Source organism: Ochlerotatus camptorhynchus, unplaced genomic scaffold, assembly GCF_037179485.1.
Source record: "Ochlerotatus camptorhynchus isolate MF236.1 unplaced genomic scaffold, CSIRO-AGI_Acam_v1.1 ptg000116l, whole genome shotgun sequence".
In the NCBI taxonomy this organism is placed as follows: domain Eukaryota; kingdom Metazoa; phylum Arthropoda; class Insecta; order Diptera; family Culicidae; genus Ochlerotatus; species Ochlerotatus camptorhynchus.
The window spans coordinates 517586-538387 of record NW_027040606.1 but is presented as its reverse complement, the minus strand read 5'-3'; the positions used below and the strand labels follow the sequence as shown (position 1 = coordinate 538387).

Sequence of the window (20802 nt, the reverse complement as noted above, 5' to 3'; positions counted from 1 at the left end):
TATTGAAAATTGTATGAATGCTCGATTTTTTAGGTACACAGTTCTTAGAACAGATTTCGATTTTGCACTGCAGAAACTATGCTACAATTGTTTGTAAACATTTAAGAAAATTTATCGTCGCTCATTGGTCACCATAGCCGGTAGAACTCCAGACGAATCCAGAACTGCACTACCGTTCATACTGGCGACAACGCTCTGATGAAACAACGAAACCCCAGCCCCAAGCTTCTCCTCTGATCCTATCCTTCGACAATGAGTATTCGGCCCAACTCCTGATAGACATAGAAATAAGTGAATTTTGTTACAAACAATGAACAATGCATTATCGACTCCGTAAAGCTAACGCGATTGAGCCTTCCAAATAAACGAACTAGGTAAAAAATAAGCAAATTTGATTTATCATTAGAAGATTAATTTGATCAAATACTTCGGCAAACACGAACTTGAATCTTCCCGGCACATCCCCACATCCAGTCGCGATGTAAAACTTTTGACCGGGAAGCTGCTTAAAATCGAGTTTGACGTATGTTTCGTTATCGATCAAAATGCAGCCCTTGTGTTTCGTTAAACCAGCCTTGCACGCTTTTTGGCCACGGAATTCTGCTTCATGTGCCGGTTCGGATGTTTACTGGCTTTGTACGACTTGTATCCTTCCCTGGCAAGGATGTTCCACACCGTTTGAAAGTTGGCGTCGAACCTTCTGGCCACATCCCGGATCGAAAGACCGGGGTTGGCTTTAACGCACTTCAACACATTGCTGCGCCAGCTGATGATCCCTGGTTCCAGTTTTTTCGTTGGTCCGCTGATTCCTTTCCACACTCGGGGTTTCCTTGTAGGTTTTGAGCATTCGCAAACTGTTGTTTTCGGCATCTTCAGCACTTTAACCAGCTTGGAAGCGGACCACTCCGGATTTTCCAGGTGTTTGTGAAAAATATTTTTTATTCTTTCGAGTTGTATTTGACGTTATTTCTGAACGCGATCGACTACTTTGATCAAATTTGCACCAGTTGTTCTCTAAAGAAGTGTAAACAAACCACTGTCAAAGATTTTCGATTCCCAACGCTAGAAGCGTGATAGCGACACGCGAAGGGCGTACCAATTTACTTTTAATCAGCCTTTACAAGCCCAACGTCTAACAATGCCATGGCTGTGGACTTGAATACAGCTTTGTTACTTCGGATATTATTCATCACCCGTACTAGCTGATGATTGGTGGAGTGGCCCTTTCTGTACCCGAACTGTTCCGGAAGGAGAATGTTGTTTTCCTCGACAAACTTGAGCAAACGATTGAGAATGAGTTTCTCGAACAATTTGCTCAGCGCTGAAAGGAGGCTGATTGGTCTGTAGCTTGAAGACAATGTTGGATCTTTACCGGGTTTGCGAATTGGTATAATTTTTGCTACCTTCCAGACACTTGGAAAGTAGTTTAGCTCCAAGCATATGTTGAAGATTAACTTGAATATGCCGTCAAATGTGGGAGCCTTCATTTTTGGTGAATTTCAAGCGCTGAGCAAATCTGTTGTACTGTAATCTTATCCACCGTTGGAACGACACAAGGGGAGGTATCTTGGTTTTGAACGCATTGTGCAACCTGATCTTCGAGTGCACTTTGGATAATCGAGCCAAGCAAATGCGATGAAGCGACAGGCTCGCCGATCGCATTTGCTTTCTCCTGTGGGGTGATGAAGAGCCGATCGTCATCATATTCGTCTTTGAGAGGTGGAAAGGGTTTGGGATGAGTTTTCAAGACCTTGGCTACCTTCCAAAATGGTCTGGAGTGGTCGTCCATATTCTGGACAACATGCCCGAAACTAACATTCCGGAGTGAGTCCTGTTCAGATCGACCATTTCACGTTTTTGTCTAGATCTCTAGTCCTCTGAAACTGGCGTCTATTCACATTTTTCAAGCGAATCAGTAATTGGGTGTGGAAATCAATAGCAACAAACTTACTCCTTACCAGGAACGTCAACCATGGATTTGGCCTGTTGGAGTCTTTCCAACGCCCGGTCGATGTCATCTACGGTGTCGAGCGGTGGATTTTCTTCGATGTTCCTGTCCAACATTCGTCCGAACTGCACCCAGTTGACGTTGTGGTAGTCTTTACGCAGGCAACTTCTAGCATGAACCACGCTGATTATATGGCGTAGTGATGTTCCCGCACACAGAGTTGCGGCCTATCACAATCACGATCGTTCAACTGCTGATGGTAGTAACATTCCTATCAATGTGCTTGTCGAAACACTCTCCATGACAATCCATCAAGTTGACGAAAGAAGTAAAAAGCAACTGGTGAATGTCGTCTTCGGTGGTGATCCATCACCGATCTGGTCATTCCCGACAATCACGACACTCATCTGTGCTCGTTTTGAAGCAGCTGCTGCTTTGCTTGCTTATGTGAGTGTGTTGGTGAGTGAGCCCAACAGCTTCCGTTTAATGTTGCCAGCTTGTTTGGAGAGGGAGAAAACGAGGAGTGAAATAAAAGTAAAACTTATTACAGTAAACTCGTTCTTAATAGATATTTGCGATTAACGAGTTAGGAAAGACTTTTGAGTTACGGTGGTAAAGTTTGGAATTTTGCATGGGAAATGCGGTTGAAGTGTCCTAGATTTCCACAGAGTTAAGGAGAATATTGCGTTGAAGATAATGAGGCTTTTTTTGTATCTAGTTCGTTTATTTGGAAGGCTCAATCGCGTTAGCTTTACGGAGCCGATAATTAATTGCTTATTGTTTGAAACAAAATTCACTTATTTCTATGCCTTGTAGGAATTGGGCGAATACTCGCGGCTTACCCGAAGCTAGAGGGGTACATTGTCGAAGGATAGGATCATGGGAGGAGCTTGAGGGTGGGGTTTCGTTGTCGTTATAGCCAGTATGATCGGTAGTGCGAGAGAAAGAGAGTTGACTGTATTTGAATTGTGATCTAACTAACTTCTCACGAACTGCTTGTTTACGAATGTATTGTTAATTATTCTTGTTTCGACTTATGTTACCATTGTTATAATTGAGTCTTGGCGTCTGAACGGGATCATCTAGAGATCTCAAGATTTTTTGTATGGGCTCAAATTGGGGCATTTAGGCCGACATAACATCAATTTCCCCTAGAGAGAGTTTACCTTGTCACCTACCTTTTCCTGTTTTCTCTCTCTGTAGAGAATACCACCCTCTTTTTTTTCTCTAAATCTAATATTTACTCACGCTTCATATATCACTGCAAGGATGCTGATTGTGATAGAGGAAATGGCTCTAATGTTGGCCTATGGATCTAAGATTGGGCCCATCGCTAAAAATCTGCTATTTATCAATTTTATCTAGATGAACTCGTCATTGGGACGGTACTAATGGATATTTTTGGACGTTATTGAAAATTTAGTCGATTTCTGAGTTTATGTATGGGCCCAAATTAGGGGCATTTAGGCCAACATTACATCTATTTTCCCTATATCAATATGTAAGCGTAAATTCATGTGCGGGAACCTCGCTTTACCATATATCTCGAGAACGAACGAAGATATCGTAAAATAGACAACATTTTCGACCTCAAGTCAGGGTCACAAGATCATTAGAACCCTTGCGGTACGTCTAAATGTTAGCGAAAAAAGCTCAAATTTTGATATGTTACCTAATTAGTCCCAATAATAATTTTACGAACGATTTTTTTTTTTTTTTGTTTATTATAGTCACTTTAACACTCTTGGGTCATTCGTGACTTGTCCGGGGGTGAGATTTGAACTCGTGACTTTGGCATGAGAGGTATGGATGCTAACCGCTACGCCGGGGTCGCCCCCACGAACGATTATTAAAAATACAGCTATCCCCCGAAGAACGCGTTACCCACTGAGTTGCACCCACCGCTTTTTCTCGGCGGGGTTTCAACCAGTCGGTCTGATTTTTTGCATGTGAGCAGGGTCAATGGAGAACTAGTCACTCGCAGAAAATCAGAGCGCTTGGTTGAAAACCCACCAAGACAAAGCGGTGGGTGCAACTCAGTGGGTAACGCGTTCTTCGGGGGAAAGCTGTAAGCCCCACCCCAGTATACAGTCTATGTTGGGCATGGTCAAACAGTAGACATCGTTCCGGTTCCACTGGTAGTTTTGACAAGCTTCATGGTGGGCATTCATGTCGCCCTCAACGATGTATCGGGAGTACGAGTGATGGCGGTCAGGTCGTTCTTGAATTTGCTTGCTAATCCGTTGTTGGCGGCACACTCCCGAGGGCAGTAAACAGCAATTAACCGGACATTTCCAGTTGGGGATTCCACCTCCACACTAAAGGGCCACCCACATTAGATCGGTTTGCGTTGCGTTGACGTAAATTTGACAGTTAGGCTGTCACTTTGCCGCAACGCGTCCGATCCGGATCTAATGTGCGTGGGCCTTAAGAGCTTTGATGATAGAAGTGTGGATGTGAGGCAGGGTATAGAACTTGATTCCTTTCTTGACGACGACCGCAACACCCTCCACCCCCCCCCCTCCCCCCATGGAGTTGGTGCGGTCAAGCCGGATAATGTTGTGGTGAGGCAACCAGAAGAAGGTGGGTTACAGTTAGAGATGTTTACATCACGAGATCTAAACCATATATGTTGTTACCTTCTGCAAAAATATTTAAGAATACTAGGTCTTCCAAATTATGAATACTGTACGCTGTACGGCAGAATTTACTCACTAGATTGCGCTAAATTGAAAATGATCAAGTTGCGCCATCTTAATACACATTATACAGATACTATATACAGATTCTGCTCATATGGCTGGTTCCCGTCTTCAGCAAAGTTGTTCAGATGGACAAGACCTACCTTAAAGAAAAGATTTTAGTTCCGGATTCACTCACCAGGGGGCACTAGTGTGACATTCATTTTTAATTGTTGAATTGTCTGAACTAAACTCTTTACCTTAGGATAAGTCTTGTCCGGAAACCTTCTATCTTGTCCATATGTTAACCCAAGCAGCACACTTCGATCGAAATAAGCTGCTGCAACTTGATTGTGACTGGAATAAGTGGCACACAAGTAACCACAATTGTTCAGTGACATGTGTGCTGCTAGGGAAGTTAGGGTAAACAATTCAAATTGAATGTCACTCTAGCGCCGCCTGATGAGTGACGTCGGAACTAATATCCTTACCTTAGGTCTTGTCCATCTGAACAACTTTACGGAAGACATAAACCTTCTATCTAGTCAATATGCTAAGTTAGTGTTTGCCCTGAATGTCACACTAGCACTACCTGATGAGTTAATTCTGAGTTAAACTCTTTATTATAATATAGGTCTTGTCCATCTGAACAACTCTGTGTAAGACGGAAACCTTCCATCTAGTCAAGATATTAAGTTAGGGCAAATGTCACACTAGTTCCATATTGTGAGCGAATTCTGAAATAAACTCATTTTCTAAAGATAGGTCTTGTCCATCTGAACAACTTTGCTGAAGACGGGAACCATCCATATGAGCAGGATCTGTAGATTACGTTATATAATGTGTGTTCGTTTTAGCGCCATCTATTAATTATATTCTGTCATACACTATCCATAGTTTGGAAGACCTTTTATTTCTGAATATCTTTGCAGTAGGGATCTCGTGATATAAACATCTTTAACATCAAAATATGCCACTTCATGGTTATAATTTTACGATGATCCCTCCTCCCCCTAAAATAAACTTTGATAATTTAAGCTGAAAGTATATTAGATTGACTTTTTTTCCTTTGGTTTGTTTTCCGTCGATCTTGTTTTCCGTGCTGAGCACCAATGCTACCGACGCCAGGGAGGCAGCTCCCACACCTGGACCCTACCTATCGACCCATCAACTCATGAACCGCGGACCAACGACTTTACTTCCCTTCCGAAGCAAGGCGTGATCAGAGATGTTATGCCTCAAAACATCCCGGCGGTGCCGACTGGGATTGAACCCAGGCCTGCTGGGGTGGAAGGTAATCACGCTTACCACTACACCACCAGCGCCGCAATTATATTGACTTCACAAAACATTTAAAATTTAAAAAATCTGTTGAACCTTCGTTGAGAAATGACAATTTGAATATGGAGTCAAATTGACCCCAAAGTACAGCTAACGTAAGTTTTTTTTTTGCACAGGCGAAGGGTTAATATAATAGAAAAAAGGTTTGTCATCGATGAAGTGAAAATTGTCTTCACTGTACACAATAGGGGGCACCTACCTCTCCTGAACGGGACCTCCCTTAGTTCAGTCGGTAAAGGCACAGCTACAAAGCAAGACCATGCTGGAGGTGGCTGGGTTCGATTCCCGGTCCGGTCTAGGAATTTTTCGGGTTGGAATATTTCTCGACTTCCCTGGGCATAGAGTATGATTGTACTTGCCAGACAATTATACTAATGCAAAAATGGTACAGGCATCGAAAGCTCTCAATTAATACTGTGGAAGTGCATCTAGAACACTAAGTTGAGAGCAAGCAATAAGCTAATATGCCATACGCATGAAATGCGAGGAAGAAGAAGAAAGCCTCTACTCAAGCTGCCAGTCATTAAAGGATGTCAAAAATTATGTTTGAGCTAAATTTTTTTTTTTTGAAAGGTGCCAGAGTGTCTCATTTTGAATACTTTTGATCATTTAAGAACCGTAAAACCTTTTCTTGCCTCAAATTTCTCCTTTTCTGAGTTTATTGAATGCACGTCTATGGATGATTTTTTTCATAAATCTTTCTTTTACACTTTTATGAGATTTATAGTTCAATAAACTTAAACAGTTTTCTAAGACCAGGATCTTGAAATTTATTCTGGGAATCTTAAGATTTTTTAAATTTCTGTGCTCGAAATCTTGAAAAATGTTCAATGATAAATTTAATTAAATTGTTTCTTAGGATGTCATGTATAAAAATTTGTGCAAATTTATCAAGTATAGTAGTTGCTTAGGATCATTATAACTTTCTCCATAACAGACTCGAAATTCTGTGCAGAACACTTTAGAAATTCCTTGCAGAAAGCTTTTGAAATTCAATTTTAATTTATTTTCGCATTCTTGCTAATTCTTGCGCAAATTGGTTTAATTTTTCTCCATAATTTTCTTCAGAATTCGCTTGAAAATTGTCTTGGAAATCTTGGAATGCTCCAAAAAGGTATTCTCCCAAAATTTCCTTGGATTCCACCTCAGAATTCTTCTCAAAATGCCCTTAAATAAGAGGATCTCTTGGAACACTCTTGAAACTCTTCTTAGTATTCTTTTCTTCAAAATTTCTTCAGATTCTCTTGGAGAACTGCTCATAGTTATATGCTCAAAATTTATTGCTTAACCCTTCCAGAAATTCTTTGAAAATTCCTCTAAATTCTTAGGAATTCTCTTGAAACTATCTTCAAACTGCAAAGAATTGTTTGAGCTATTATAAGAATTATATTTCCATGGAATTTTTATCCATATTATCTCCTAAAAATGTTTCATTGCTTGATTGATTTATCAACATTTAAGAGATTTTCAGTCGTGAGTTAAGCGTAGCTTCAGGATTGAAGCAGCCTGGTAGTGAAATTTGCCGTGGAGATAATTCATTTTGAAGGAATGCTTCCTGAAACTCCCAGTTTTCTTTCGAGTTCCCTGGAACTATAAACACAATCTCCATGAAAGTCTCTTCAGAACTACCTTAAAGCTTACCTTTACTTCTCCATGCAATTTTCATGAGATTCTTCTCGAAATTTCCTGAAATTTCTAGTTAGATTATTTGTAAAGTTCTTGTAGAATCCCTAAACTTCCTCTAAAATTATCCTCAAAAGACAGTTTGGCATTCTCATCTCGTCTTATTCTCTAGTCAATGCTTCAGCGCTAGAATCCTAAAATGTTATCCAAGTGAAAGTCTCTTTACTCTTTTAGACAACATTTCAGTCCGAGATATTCCAAAGTGCTTGGTTCTTTTTGTTTTCTAAAAGAACTTCCATGCGCAATCTCTCAATTCTGCCTAGTGTTCTTTCTATATTTTCAATTGAAACTATTTAATTTTCTATTACTACTTTCCACTTGCGTCTATTGCTTCTGATCAAGCAGGTTTATAGGCAATTATGATCATTTGAGTGCAAGGTGTGAATTCTTTATGTGTCGTTTATATTTTTGCCGTACCGTTCAATAACTTTTTACCGCAAAAGTAGACTCAAAATTTCAGCGCGGTAGAGAAATATCTAAATGTAGTCCCCACGTGGACACTGGAAGGCCTACCAAGTGGACGTGCCTGCCCGCCGAAGTCCAATGCCGAGCATGCCAACACTTTTAATGCGCAAATAAAAGGTCTCACGGAAACACACAAACACCGCTCCGTGCCTTGCATTTTGCATTTTCGAGACGTTGACGATCGATGGTGATTGCGATTGCGGTTCGATCGCGAGGTTAATTAGTCTAATGCGAAGCGATCAAATATCCAATAGTTGCAACGTGGCTCAATATCTTATCTCCAACGGGATAATTTTAAGTAACTCAATCAGCTTAACGGAAGCACCAGCCGGGGAGGCTTTGATCATATCGAAGGATGAGCTCATCTAGCTTTTAATCGTTCCAAGCGACCGGCGGGTGGTGCAGAGATACCTTGCATGCGACAGAGCGGTTCAATCACGTGCACTCGTTGCATTGCGTCACATCAATTTCTTCGTATACTGGAATATCGCCAGTGGATACCAGTTGAGAATTGATTTGCTACCTTTGTGGGGGTTTTCCTCTTTGACTGGAACTATCCGGTATCGGGTAAATTTTGCGCACATATTAATGAAGGTTACTTTTGAGAGATATTTCACCGGTAATGATTAAGGTTACGTTGATAGGGTCCGGTAAATCACAAGGTTTGAAGGTAGTTTTGCTAAAATTTATAATGCATTCCATAGATTGTCTCTACTTTTTAATGAATGGCAAATGACATCCATGTGCTAATAAGCACTTTAAGCTCAGCAACGTTGGAGAATTATTGAGACAGATAGATTTGTAGACGGTTCGTCGTCGCAACCGTTCCGTTGCAATGTAGGTAGGTGTGGAATAAACCGTTTTCGCCAAAAGTTAGGCAGACAAGATGGAGCAATGATAAACTTCCTCACATGTAGTTATAAGTAAGTATGTATGTATGCGTTGTTTTCTTGCCCTTATTGAAATTGTCTCCCACGCTTCCATTCCACAGTTTCATCAATGTACTAGACTGAAGAGAACGAGGATGGAGGGAGGAGGAAAATGATACGGTGTCGATTCAATTAGACGGCTGGCTCTTATCTAGCTCTGCTTTTTTGGCATCCATTCATATGGCCAAGTGTCGTAGAGAGTCTCCGCGTGATTTTGTCTGGTTCGGTGAACAGTCATAAGATATTAGTCAACGGAGCTTGCCGGTATCAAAATTATCACTAGTTTACGGCATATTTGAACTTTGTATGCTGATGGTCATTTCCCATGTAAAATCGTGCGCTAAATCCAAAACTGTAGTCAGCTAAAGATACAGATTTTGTAAAATTATTTACTGGAAAATCCGGGTATGAAAACTTCGAGCATCTGAACACCCGTATTTTCGCGATTAGAGTCATATTAAGGGAGATAAATCGATTTAAAGGTTTGGCAGGCCCACCAGCCAACAAATAAAAGATTTTGTTATATTATATTCTGGGAAGTCCGGGTATGAAAATTTCGAGCATCTGAACACCCCTCTTTTCGCGATTTATTTTTTATTTTTTTTTATTTTTATTTTTTTTTATTCGCGATTAGGGCCATATTTATGGAGATAAATCGATTTAAAGGTTTGGCAGGCCCACCAGCCGACAAATAAATGATTTTTTAATATTATATTCTGGGAAGTCCGGGTATGAAAATTTCGAGCATCTGAACACCCCTTTTTTCACGATTAGAGCCATATTTACGGAGATAAATCGATTTAAAGTGTTTGCAGGCCCACCAGCCAACAAATAAAAGATTATGTAATAATATATATTGGAAAATCTGGGTATGAAAATTTCGAGCATCTGAACACCCCTCTCACTTCGCGATTAGAGCCATATTTTTTATTTATTTATTTATTTATTTCGTCAACCAACGTAGACTAGTACAGATTAGAATACAGTTATGTTTTCTTAAATTTATTTATTTATTTCGTCAACTTTGGACAAAAGGTTAAAAGTATAATTTTTCTTTAATAAAAATTAATCAGTGTCAGCTTTCCTATTTTTTATGAGTTATAATGCTTTATGAAGTAAAAATATTGTTTTAGTTTATGCCGAGACATTGTAAAGTCAATGGTTTAGCAGTATTGATTGTAAGAGGCCATCATGCGGTTTAATGGCCCATATTTTGCATAAATTGTGCGATGATGTTTTAAGGCAAATAAATTTCGATTTCGGAGTTGCCGAGCAGGTGCATGGAAATTTAATTTTGATAAAAGTTCTGTGGAGTCAATGCGGTGCGAAACGATATCGTTTACAAATGAAACCATTGCATATTCACGACGCTCTTTTAATGCTGCAATAACGGCAATATGGCCCGCCGTTTATTGGCAGAACCCGCAAAATTTGCAAAAATCATCGGCGTACACAAGGACCTGGTGGAAAGTCTGCGGCTCATCAGTTGCTTAGCGCTTTATTTTAGAGTATTGGATCCTACCAAAGTTATGGAGTTGTATAACACTCTTGAAAAGCAGATTTTCGGTGAACTCATCGAAGAGAGTGACGAAGAAGATGATGACCCCGGTGAGCGTAACGAGGAGAGCGATGAAGAAGACATTTGAATGTTCCGTTGGAAAAGTACCACAGATGTGTCCCTGTTGCTCCCACACACACACACACACAGACACACACAGACACACACAGACACACACAGACACACACAGACACACACACACACACACACACACACACACACACACACACACACACACACACACACACACACACACACACAGAGACAGACACACACACACACACACACACACACACACACACAGACACACACACACGCACACACACACACACACACACACACACACACACACACACACACACACACACACACACACACACACACACACACACACACACACACACACACACACACACACATACACACACACACACACACACACACACACACACACACACACACACACACACACACACACACACACACACACACACACACACACACACACACACACAAAGAAGAAAACATGAACATACAGTACCACAAACATATTAACTTCAAATGCTCACAAGCGTCACCTAGCGGGGGAATTCCGAATTGTTCTGTCATTCATCCAATAGTCCTTGACCTCCTGATAAACTTTGTCGAAGAAATCATCCGTCTAAATAGTTAGGATCTTGAGATACAGCAGCACAAACATATTAACTTTAAATGCTCACTAGCGTCACCAAGCGGGGGAATTCCGAATTGTTCTGTCCATCATCCAATAGTCCTTGACCTTCTGATCAACTTTGCCCTAGAAATGAAAATGATATCTTTTACAAATGAAACCATTGCATATTCACGACGCTCTTTTAATGCTGCAATAACGGCAATATGGCCCGCCGTTTATTGGCAGAACCCGGAAAATTTGCAAAAATCATCGGCGTACACAAGGACCTGGTGGAAAATCTGCGGCTCATCAGTTGCCTGGCGCTTTATTTTAGAGTATTGGATCCTACCAAAGTTATGGAGTTGTATAACACTCTTGAAAAGCAGATTTTCGGTGAACTCATCGAAGAGAGTGACGAAGAAGATGATGACCCCGGTGAGCGTAACGAGGAGAGCGATGAAGAAGACATTTGAATGTTCCGTTGGAAAAGTACCGCAGATGTGTCCCTGTTGCTCACACACACACACACACCCATACACACCACATACACACACACACACACACACACACACACACACACACACACACACACACACACACACACACACACACACACACACACACACACACACACACACACACACACACACACACACACACACACACACACACACACACACACACACACACACACACACACACACACACACACACACACACACACACACACACACACACACACACACACAGACACACACACACACACACACACACACACACACACACACACACACACACACACACACACACACACACACACACACATCAAATGCTCACAAGCGTCACCTAGCGGGGGAATTCCGAATTGTTCTGTCATTCATGCAATAGTCCTTGACCTCCTGATAAACTTTTTCGAAGAAATCATCCGTCTAAATAGTCAGGATCTTGAGATACAGTAGCACAAACATATACACTTCGAATGCTCACTAGCGCCGCCGAGCGGAAGAATTCCGAATTGTTCTGTCCATCATCCAACAGTCCTTGACCTCCTTATCAACTTTGCCCTAGAAATCTTCCGTCTGAAAAGTCAGGATCTTGAGATACAGCAGCACAAACATATTAACTTTAAATGCTCACTAGCGTCACCAAGCGGGGGAATTCCGAATTTTTCTGTCCATCATCCAATAGTCCTTGGCCTCCTGATCAACTTTGCCGAAGAAATCATCCGTCTAAATAGTCAGGATCTTGAGATACAGCAGCGCAAACATATTCACTTCGAATGCTCACTAGCGCCGCCTAGCGGAAGAATTCCGAATTGTTCTGTCCATCATCCAACATTTCTTGACCTCCTGATCAACATTGCGAAGAAATCATCCGTCTATATCATCGGTATCTTGAGATACAGCATTCAAATCATTCAAATAGGAGATTTTAGGGCAAAACTGTGAAAAACCCCAACTTACCCTATCGTGCCCAAGATGAAACCCAATCCAATCGATTCCTGAGACTTTTTTCTATAAGAATGACTATTTTTTAGTCTCTTGTTCCAGCGAGCACCGAAGTTATTGAATTTTAACACATTGTTTCGATTTTGTCCCCAGTGTACAATGGGTCTGCGTCTGAATTCAATCCCAGCCGAGGTCGGTGGGATTTTTTTGAGGCATAAAAATCTCTGGTCACGTCTTGCTTCGGAAGGGAAGTAAAGCCGTTGGTCCCGGCCAGGCCAGTGACAAGGCCTATACCAACAGCAGCGTTTGACGGTAGGCAGCATGTCCCGGGCTCAAATCGTTTATTTTGCTGTGCTGGGCCCGCTGTCACGGTATAACATGTTGCCTACGCGCCTGCCACTGGGCTGGTCCCGGCCCATGTGTGTTGATGGGTTCCCTAAACCTTCGATTGCCGTTAATGGATGGCAATCGATGTCCGTCGGTGATTCGCACTAGATTGCGGAACAGAAACCGACGTTAAATAAAGGAATGAAAAAGAAGGATTTTTTGAGAAAAAAAAATCAAGTGAGAAAATTTGTAACATTTTAACATTTGTCAAGAACCTTGAACTAACAATATTAATGAACCAACATTATATTGTAGTTGAGCAACGCTGACTAAGGCTATGCTTTGTCCTGCGGCTTGGTTCCTACCCTTCGTTGAGTCGAATTTTTTTTTCCAATCTATTGAATTTTATCAATATCATTTGAGATTTATTCCAACTGATATCACAACTGATATAATATCTTCCGAAATTGAGTCGGATAAGATTTTGCGGGTGTCAGCTCCGGACGCCCGCGCAGTCATCGTCCGGTCATTGATACGCGTGCGGCGAGCGTATTCCGCCTTAAAGTTTATCCCGGTTTCTGCACCGTGCTGAAAATTGAAGAATACAACAAGATCTTGAGCGAAAGTTCGGAACGGGTCTTTCGGTTGTAGTGCGAAAAGACAGCTTCCGTATTCTTTTTTTTTCGTGTTTGTGCAAGGAATGGGACGGGTTCATTTGGATCGACAATGCTCGACCGGCAAACAAGTGCGTATGAATCCAATCACACAGCAGCTTCTGACCGAAGTGGGCTACCAAGGACCCGGAGATGGAATGGATAGCAACGAAAATACCGTAGGTTTGATTTATGTATCCTATAGCATACTGATACTGTCTAGGAAGTCGTTAGTGCCGATCTGTGAAACTGTGCTGTGCCACCTCGTGGCCAGTAGCGTAAACTATCACCGGAGAGTGAATCGTAATCTCAATGCGGTTCTCTCGCGCTCGGATGAAAATAAAACGACTTTTACGTCACAACCTCACCGCTTTCGATCGCATATGGCAGCGATGTTAATTTCGTCTCCAACCAGCTGATGCGGTGCAGGGTACTTAGTTCGATCAGCCGTTTTCGAGTCGTTCTCATCGGAGGAAAATAGTCACTGGCGAACGAGACGATTCGTCGTCCGGTCTGCCGGTTGAGCTAAGCTTGAATTACACCTGCTGATCAGAGCAGGCTTAGTGGGCGGAGCACATCTGCGCCTCATTGGGATTCGAAATATTTTGAAATTATTTTCGATCAGTTTTATTTTTCGGGAACGATTGATTGCCGCGGCAGTTGATAAGTTTGGCGTGTTTGGTTTATTGACGTGTTTGGATTATTCACATGTAACGTAAAGCACACCATTTTACAAATTTGATATCGAAATGAAACTCAAAATTACGTCGCCGCTGATAAGAAAGTGGAACCTGACCCGATATAAAATTGATATCGCACCGCGAGCGTTGGTGTATTAATCCCTTACAATGCGAAAAATGCCGCCTATATATAGAGAAACATCACTAGCTTGTCGGCTGTCGGCGTTGCGGTCGCAAGCATAGCCGCCTGATAATAATTTACTCGAGTGGAGGAGTTTGGCTTTCATTCATTCTTGAACGGAGCGAGGTTATTCAAGTATATAGGGGGAGAGTGGGCAAACTTGATGAAGTGTTATAATTTCGGATACATCTCAACGGGGAAATCATAATTTGACGCTGTTTTTGCATTTACTTATGCGGAAACTTCTTACGGAACCTTATAAAAACTCTCAAGCCTCGAACATGAATCATCAAAATTACGTTTTCCAGAAAGATGTTCAAACACGCATTTTAAAAAATGGGTGAAGACTTGATCCCTTGATTTTCATACACATCCCGGGACCAAGTATGTCCAAACTTTCAGGGATCAAGTACAGGGCGGACTCGATTATCCGGAGTCTTGAAAAAAAAAATTCACTCCGGATAATCGAGCCCTCCGGATAACCGAGCCATTAAAAAAAATTTTTTTTTGTTCTCATGTGGTCTCATTTAATGTTTTTAGTGGTCCCATTGAACGCTATTGAAGGATTATGGAATCGGACCATTTGTTTCGAAGTTCCGGCGTTTATGGGTCATGAGGCTAAATTTGACTTGAAAGGAACAAAACCCATTAAGCGACACATCAAATTAAATCAAAATTTGATATCAAGATCAATGGTGGCAAACATTAAGTACCTTGGACCATATTGGCCACTTCCGGGCAAGTTCCGGGTGCCTCCGGAAAAGTGGCCGGAACCAGACTTGAATAATGACCTATCATGCGACGCATCAGATTATATCAAAATTCGATAACCAGATCAATGGTGGAAACAATTAAGTACCTTGGACCATATTGGCCACTTCCGGACAAGTTCCAGGTGCCCCTGGAAGTGACCAGAATCGGACTTGGATAATGAGGCACATTAAAATGCATCAAAATTCGATAAGAAGATCAATGGAATTGAACCCCATGGACCATCCGCTTGAGAAGCGAACGTGTAGCCAACCACGCCATGGGACCCCTCAACTTGAGAAAAATCGTAATCTCGCGACTCTCACGAGTATGTAGAGACAAAGTTGAGCTTGGCTAAAAATCACGGCGTGAAGGCACCATATTTGACGCGGTTGCTAACTTGACACACTCGGTCAATTTCGACCATTTTCCGTTAATATTTTTGAAATGTTAACATTGCAAATATTAGTTCCGGTGCTCTAGGGATGATAGTGTAACAATTCAACTGATGGTTGCTGATAAAACGGCTGCAGGCGAAAATGAAGACGAGAATGCGGAATTCGATGTTATGTCTGATGCTGACATAGTCAATGCTGATCTTAACCCTCCGTTACTCGCGCCAACGCCGCCAACTTTTATAACACGAGAAAATTACTGTCTTCGACAAAGTTGTTCAGGAGGTCAAAGCATTTTTGGCTGGTAAACAGTAGTTAAGAATTTTCTCACCACGTGGCATAGATGTACACTTCTTGCATATGCTATATCTCGAGATCCTAATAAGATAGAAAGTTACTGTCTGCAACAAAGTTATTCAGGAGGTCAAAGTCTTTTGGCTGGTGAACAATAGTTTAGAATTTTCAAGGCTCTAGGCTTTGAACTCCTGAACAACTTTGTTCATGACAGTAACTTTCTATCTGGTCAAGAACGTGAGATATTTTATATGCGAGAATTTCACATGTATACTAGCATCATGAAATTCTGTACTACTGTCCACCAGCCAAAAGACCTTGACCTCCTGAACAACTTTCTATCTGATCAGGATCTCGAGATATAGCATATGCGAGAAGTGTACATGTATACTAACGCCGCGTGGTGAGAAAATTATTAACTACTATTTACCAGACAAAAATTCTTGACCTCCTAAACAACTTTGCCGAAGACAGCAACTTTCTAGCTGATCAAGATCTCAAGCTATTGAATATGGGAGAAAGGCACGTATATACTAGCACCGCATAGTGAGAAAATTCTAAACTATTGTCACCCAACAAAAAGATCTTGACTTCCTGAAAAACTTTGCAGAATACATTTACTTTCTATCTGGTCAGGATCTAGAGATATTTTATATGCAAGAGTTTCACATCTATAGTAGCGCCGCAAAGTGAGAAAACTCTGAACTACTGTCCACCTGCGAAAAAGCCTTGACATCCTGAACAACTATGCCGAAGACAGTACCTTTCTATATGGTTTGGAACCCGAGATATTTTATATGAGAATTTCACGTGTATACTAGCGTCGCGTAGTGAGCAAATTCTGAATAGCCTTTGATCTCCTGAAAAACTTTGTGAAAGACAGTAACTTTTTATCTGGTCAGGATCTCGAGATATATCACATGCGAGAATTTCACATGTATACTAGCGCTACGTAGTGAGAAAATTCTGAACTACTGTCCGCCAGCGACAAGGCTATGATCTCCTGAACAACTTTGTCAGAAACAGTAACTTTCCATCTTGTCAGAATCTTGATATATTCCATGTTGTAATCAATTAAGTCAAATCCCACTAGTATGGTCACAGTTTTCACGGTTTCCATTTACATTTTCCCTATTATTCGCATTTTTTAGGTGTTTACTGTAATCAAAGTTTAGCTTGTTTAGATCAAAACAAGTTTTTTGAGGAATACTCGTTGGTTTCAGATCGATTGGTAACTCAGCAACAAAATGGCAATGGAAAACTCATGTGTGTTGTACAAAGTACAACAGCACGAGTAACGGAGGGTTAAAGACCCTTTGGTACATTTTTTTACGGATCTTCAAAAATTTTGGTTGCCATTCCCCACCTCCCTGAAACGTGACGTAATTGGTGAACGGACCATCATGTGATTCAGTTTTTGTATGTTGTTGTGGCACATGATATGTTTGATTCCTTTCAGGTCAAAGTTAATCGAAAACCCTTTAACGCCGGATTTTGTAACAAAGGCACACAAACACTTAAATAAAGTCATTTCCAGATCTTGTCAGACTGAGTCGAATGATGTATGTTACTCGTCCTCGGATCGAAAGTCGGTTTTCCGAGCGATTTATGAAAAATAATTTGCAAGATAGGGAAAAAAAATATGACTCCGGATAATCGAGCCATTTTCTCCGGATAATCGAGCCCCGGATAATCGAGTCCGGCCTGTAAACCCAAATTAAGCCTGGTACGCAGCTGAAAAGAAAACGGAAAAGTAATTTTTGAGGAATATTCCCAAAAGTAAATTTGACAGCTATAGGGAGGTGTCTTTTGCTAAATTTTGAGATCATAGGTAGGTGTCGTCTAATTTTAAAATCAACAATTATCAGTTTTTATGTTGTTAAAATGCATCCAAAACATCATTTTTGCAACAAACGTTAAAATTACCTAACGGAATAATTGGTCAGACCATTATTCCGCAAGGAAAATGAAATTGCATTCAGAATGCGCCACCTTCATGTCGATCACGATACTAATGTAATCGATCTTTCCTTTACCGATTTCTTTTGAACTGCGTACTGGGTCAAGAAATGCTAAGGAAAAGAAATTTCTTTAGCATTCCGTGTCCTATCCCGTAGCAAGTAAAAACGTCATTACTTTTCAGCTGCGTACCAGGCTTTAAGCCTGGTACGCAGCTGAAAAGAAAACGGAAAAGTAATTTTTGAGGAATATTCCCAAAAGTAAATTTGACAGCTATAGGGAGGTGTCTTTTGCTAAATTTTGAATTCATAGGTAGGTGTCGTCTAATTTTAAAATCAACAATTATCAGTTTTTATGTTGTTACAATGCATCCAAAACATCATTTTTACAACAAAAGTTAAACTTACCTAACGGAATAATTGGTCAGACCATTATTCCGCAAGCAAAATGAAATTGCATTCAGAATGCGCCACCTTCATGTCGATCACGATACTAATGTGATCGATCTTTCCTTTACCGATTTCTTTTGAACTGCGTACTGGGTCAAGAAATGCTAAGGAAAAGAAATTTCTTTAGCATTCCGTGTCCTATCCCGTAGCAAGTAAAAACGTCATTACTTTTCAGCTGCGTACCAGGCTTTAAGTGTTAACATTTTCATATAAATTCAAAGCTCAAGTGTGACCAAATCCTCGGGGACCTCAACTTCAAATATACAATATACAAGTTATTTTTAGATTTTCAGTAATCTCATAAATGAACGTATTTTCGAAAACTTTTGTTATATATGAAAAAATTAAAGAACATAAGCATTTTTGTAGAATCAATTAACATCTGAGAGAAATTAATGAATCATCGTATTTAAAGTTCTTACCAAGGGGTAATCAACTCTGCACACCTCAATTTGTGCCGATAGTTTTCGCTGTGCCGAAAGCTATGCCAAACGCTGTGCCGAAGCGTTTCAATCACGTATCCCGTGAGTTTGGCAACCCTGAAGTTATAATGACTTTTGTAATTGTTTGTTTGTGTTTGTGCAAGAAAACAACGCGAGATAAAAACAAATTGATGTATACAGTAGACTGATGCAAAATTTGAAATTTGCGTTCCACAGTGTTCAAACGGTTTCAAATCGGGTCCTGATTAGCCTCCGAAAGTTTAAACTCATTTGATAAGAAACTGACTTGGCACAAACAATTTGAAGTTTATATGGAAATTACTATGGGAAAACAAAACTTTTTGTTCATTGTCTTCTAGCCTTTTTACATATTGTACTGTTAACAAATGCCAAACGTCAAATTAAATAGTTATTAATTGTTTAAGAGATTATGGCAAGATTAAGCAACTGTATTGTGGGCAACACTGTATTCTGCAGTGTGACAAAGTAGCCATGATTTTTGTCCTCTATTTTACGCGCCATAAACGCCAGCTGAGCAGTTGACTGAGCTTAATCATAAGACATCAGTGACTTGAATCATTAATAATTTTTGTTCCTTACATTTGATCGAAAAGTGGTCTTGAACAAAGTTGTAGCTGGGAAAATTTTCATCAAGTTCAGCTGTAATTTTTTAAAGTAGAGTAAACTGGTGAATTTTGAGATCGATATGAACCGAAATTATGGTTTCTTCATAGTAATCCCCATATAGACTTCAAATGGTTTGTGCCAAGTCAGTTTCTCACTAAATGAGTTCAAATTTTGGGAGGCTAATCAGAGCCCAATTTGGAACCATGTGAGCACTGTGGAGCGGAAATTTAAAATTTTGCATCAGTCTAGTATAGAGCCTACAATCACTGCTGCAGCACGGAAATTTCACCCGAATAAGCAAACCAAACCAAATCTGCTCCAAGAAGACTGATAGTAGCCCTGGTGCTTGCCGGTTCCTTAGCTGTACTCCGTCGGATGGATTCCGGCAAGCTGGGTGTGGTACTTCGTCCATGGCGTTGATTATGGAACAGTACAACAGCTATAACAACTGCGAGGTGGAGGTGGAACTGTTCAATCGGCTGCAAGCGTAGTACGGCTACATGAAGATTAGTGGAGATTTAAAAAAAAGTTTATCGAATGTCGTATGTGATTCTGTTGCATGCCAAGAGGAAGGTTTGAAGGAGTTAAGGATCGGGTTAAGGTTGTTGAAATGTGTTCAGGTATACCTTGATATAACGCAACAGTCACTTTTTACCTCGATCGCTTATTTCTAGCTAACAATCATTAAATCAAGCAAAGTAATAACACCATCAGAGATGTGAGACAATCCTCCATCCATGGGTCATGCCAATTGGAATAATTGAATTTGCATTTGTGAGATATCGAGAATTAAAGTCAAAACTAAAAGTTACGTTATTTTGAGGATTGAGATATATCTGTATTGCTGAATAAAACATAAAACAATGTTTAAAGAAAGCCTATTTAAGCCTATATGTCGAAGACTGCACAATAGGATATCATAATATTTATTGAACGAATCCTGATTACTTAAACAGGGTGAGATACCGGTGGCTATGAAGATCGCTCATCCGAGGAGAATGATTTGTATGACGCTATGTATCTGGCCACCATGCCTGTGGAATTAACCCATGTAAACCGTGATTACCGATATTGTCCTACCGGTAACGCCAGGCGCGTATACGTGATAATGTTTGCACCATTGAACAATGTCAAATTTAAAAAAATTCTCGAAAATTTCGTTTTCGAGATTTTCTATTTATTTAAAGGGGGATGTTTCTCAGAGTCTTAAACTATGTTAGTCATCGATCGAGTTTCCACTTGTTGCAATTACGGCCTCCACACGCTTCCGGAATGCACGGCAGGTTCTAATAATGTAGTCTGGATCAATTTCTCTCCAGGTACGGGTCAATGTTTGTCT

At 40.6% G+C, this 20802-nt stretch overlaps 1 protein-coding gene across 7 annotated transcripts in view; it reads left to right on the top strand.

Moving 5' to 3' along the window:
* Window positions 1-20802, top strand: part of ClC-a (chloride channel protein 2) — a 188843-nt gene that overhangs the window by 52335 nt on the left and 115706 nt on the right. The window contains exon 1 of one of the 7 annotated variants that reach the window (XM_065220113.1): window positions 13624-13864. The exons of 3 other annotated variants lie outside the window; for them this stretch is intronic. In XM_065220113.1, coding sequence (XP_065076185.1) covers window positions 13733-13864 — 132 coding nt within the window. In that variant the 5' untranslated portion in view covers window positions 13624-13732. Of the gene's footprint in view, window positions 1-13623; window positions 13869-20802 lie in introns of those variants that run through there. 3 more of the 7 variants (XM_065220119.1, XM_065220124.1, XM_065220116.1) reach the window with 3 other exon arrangements.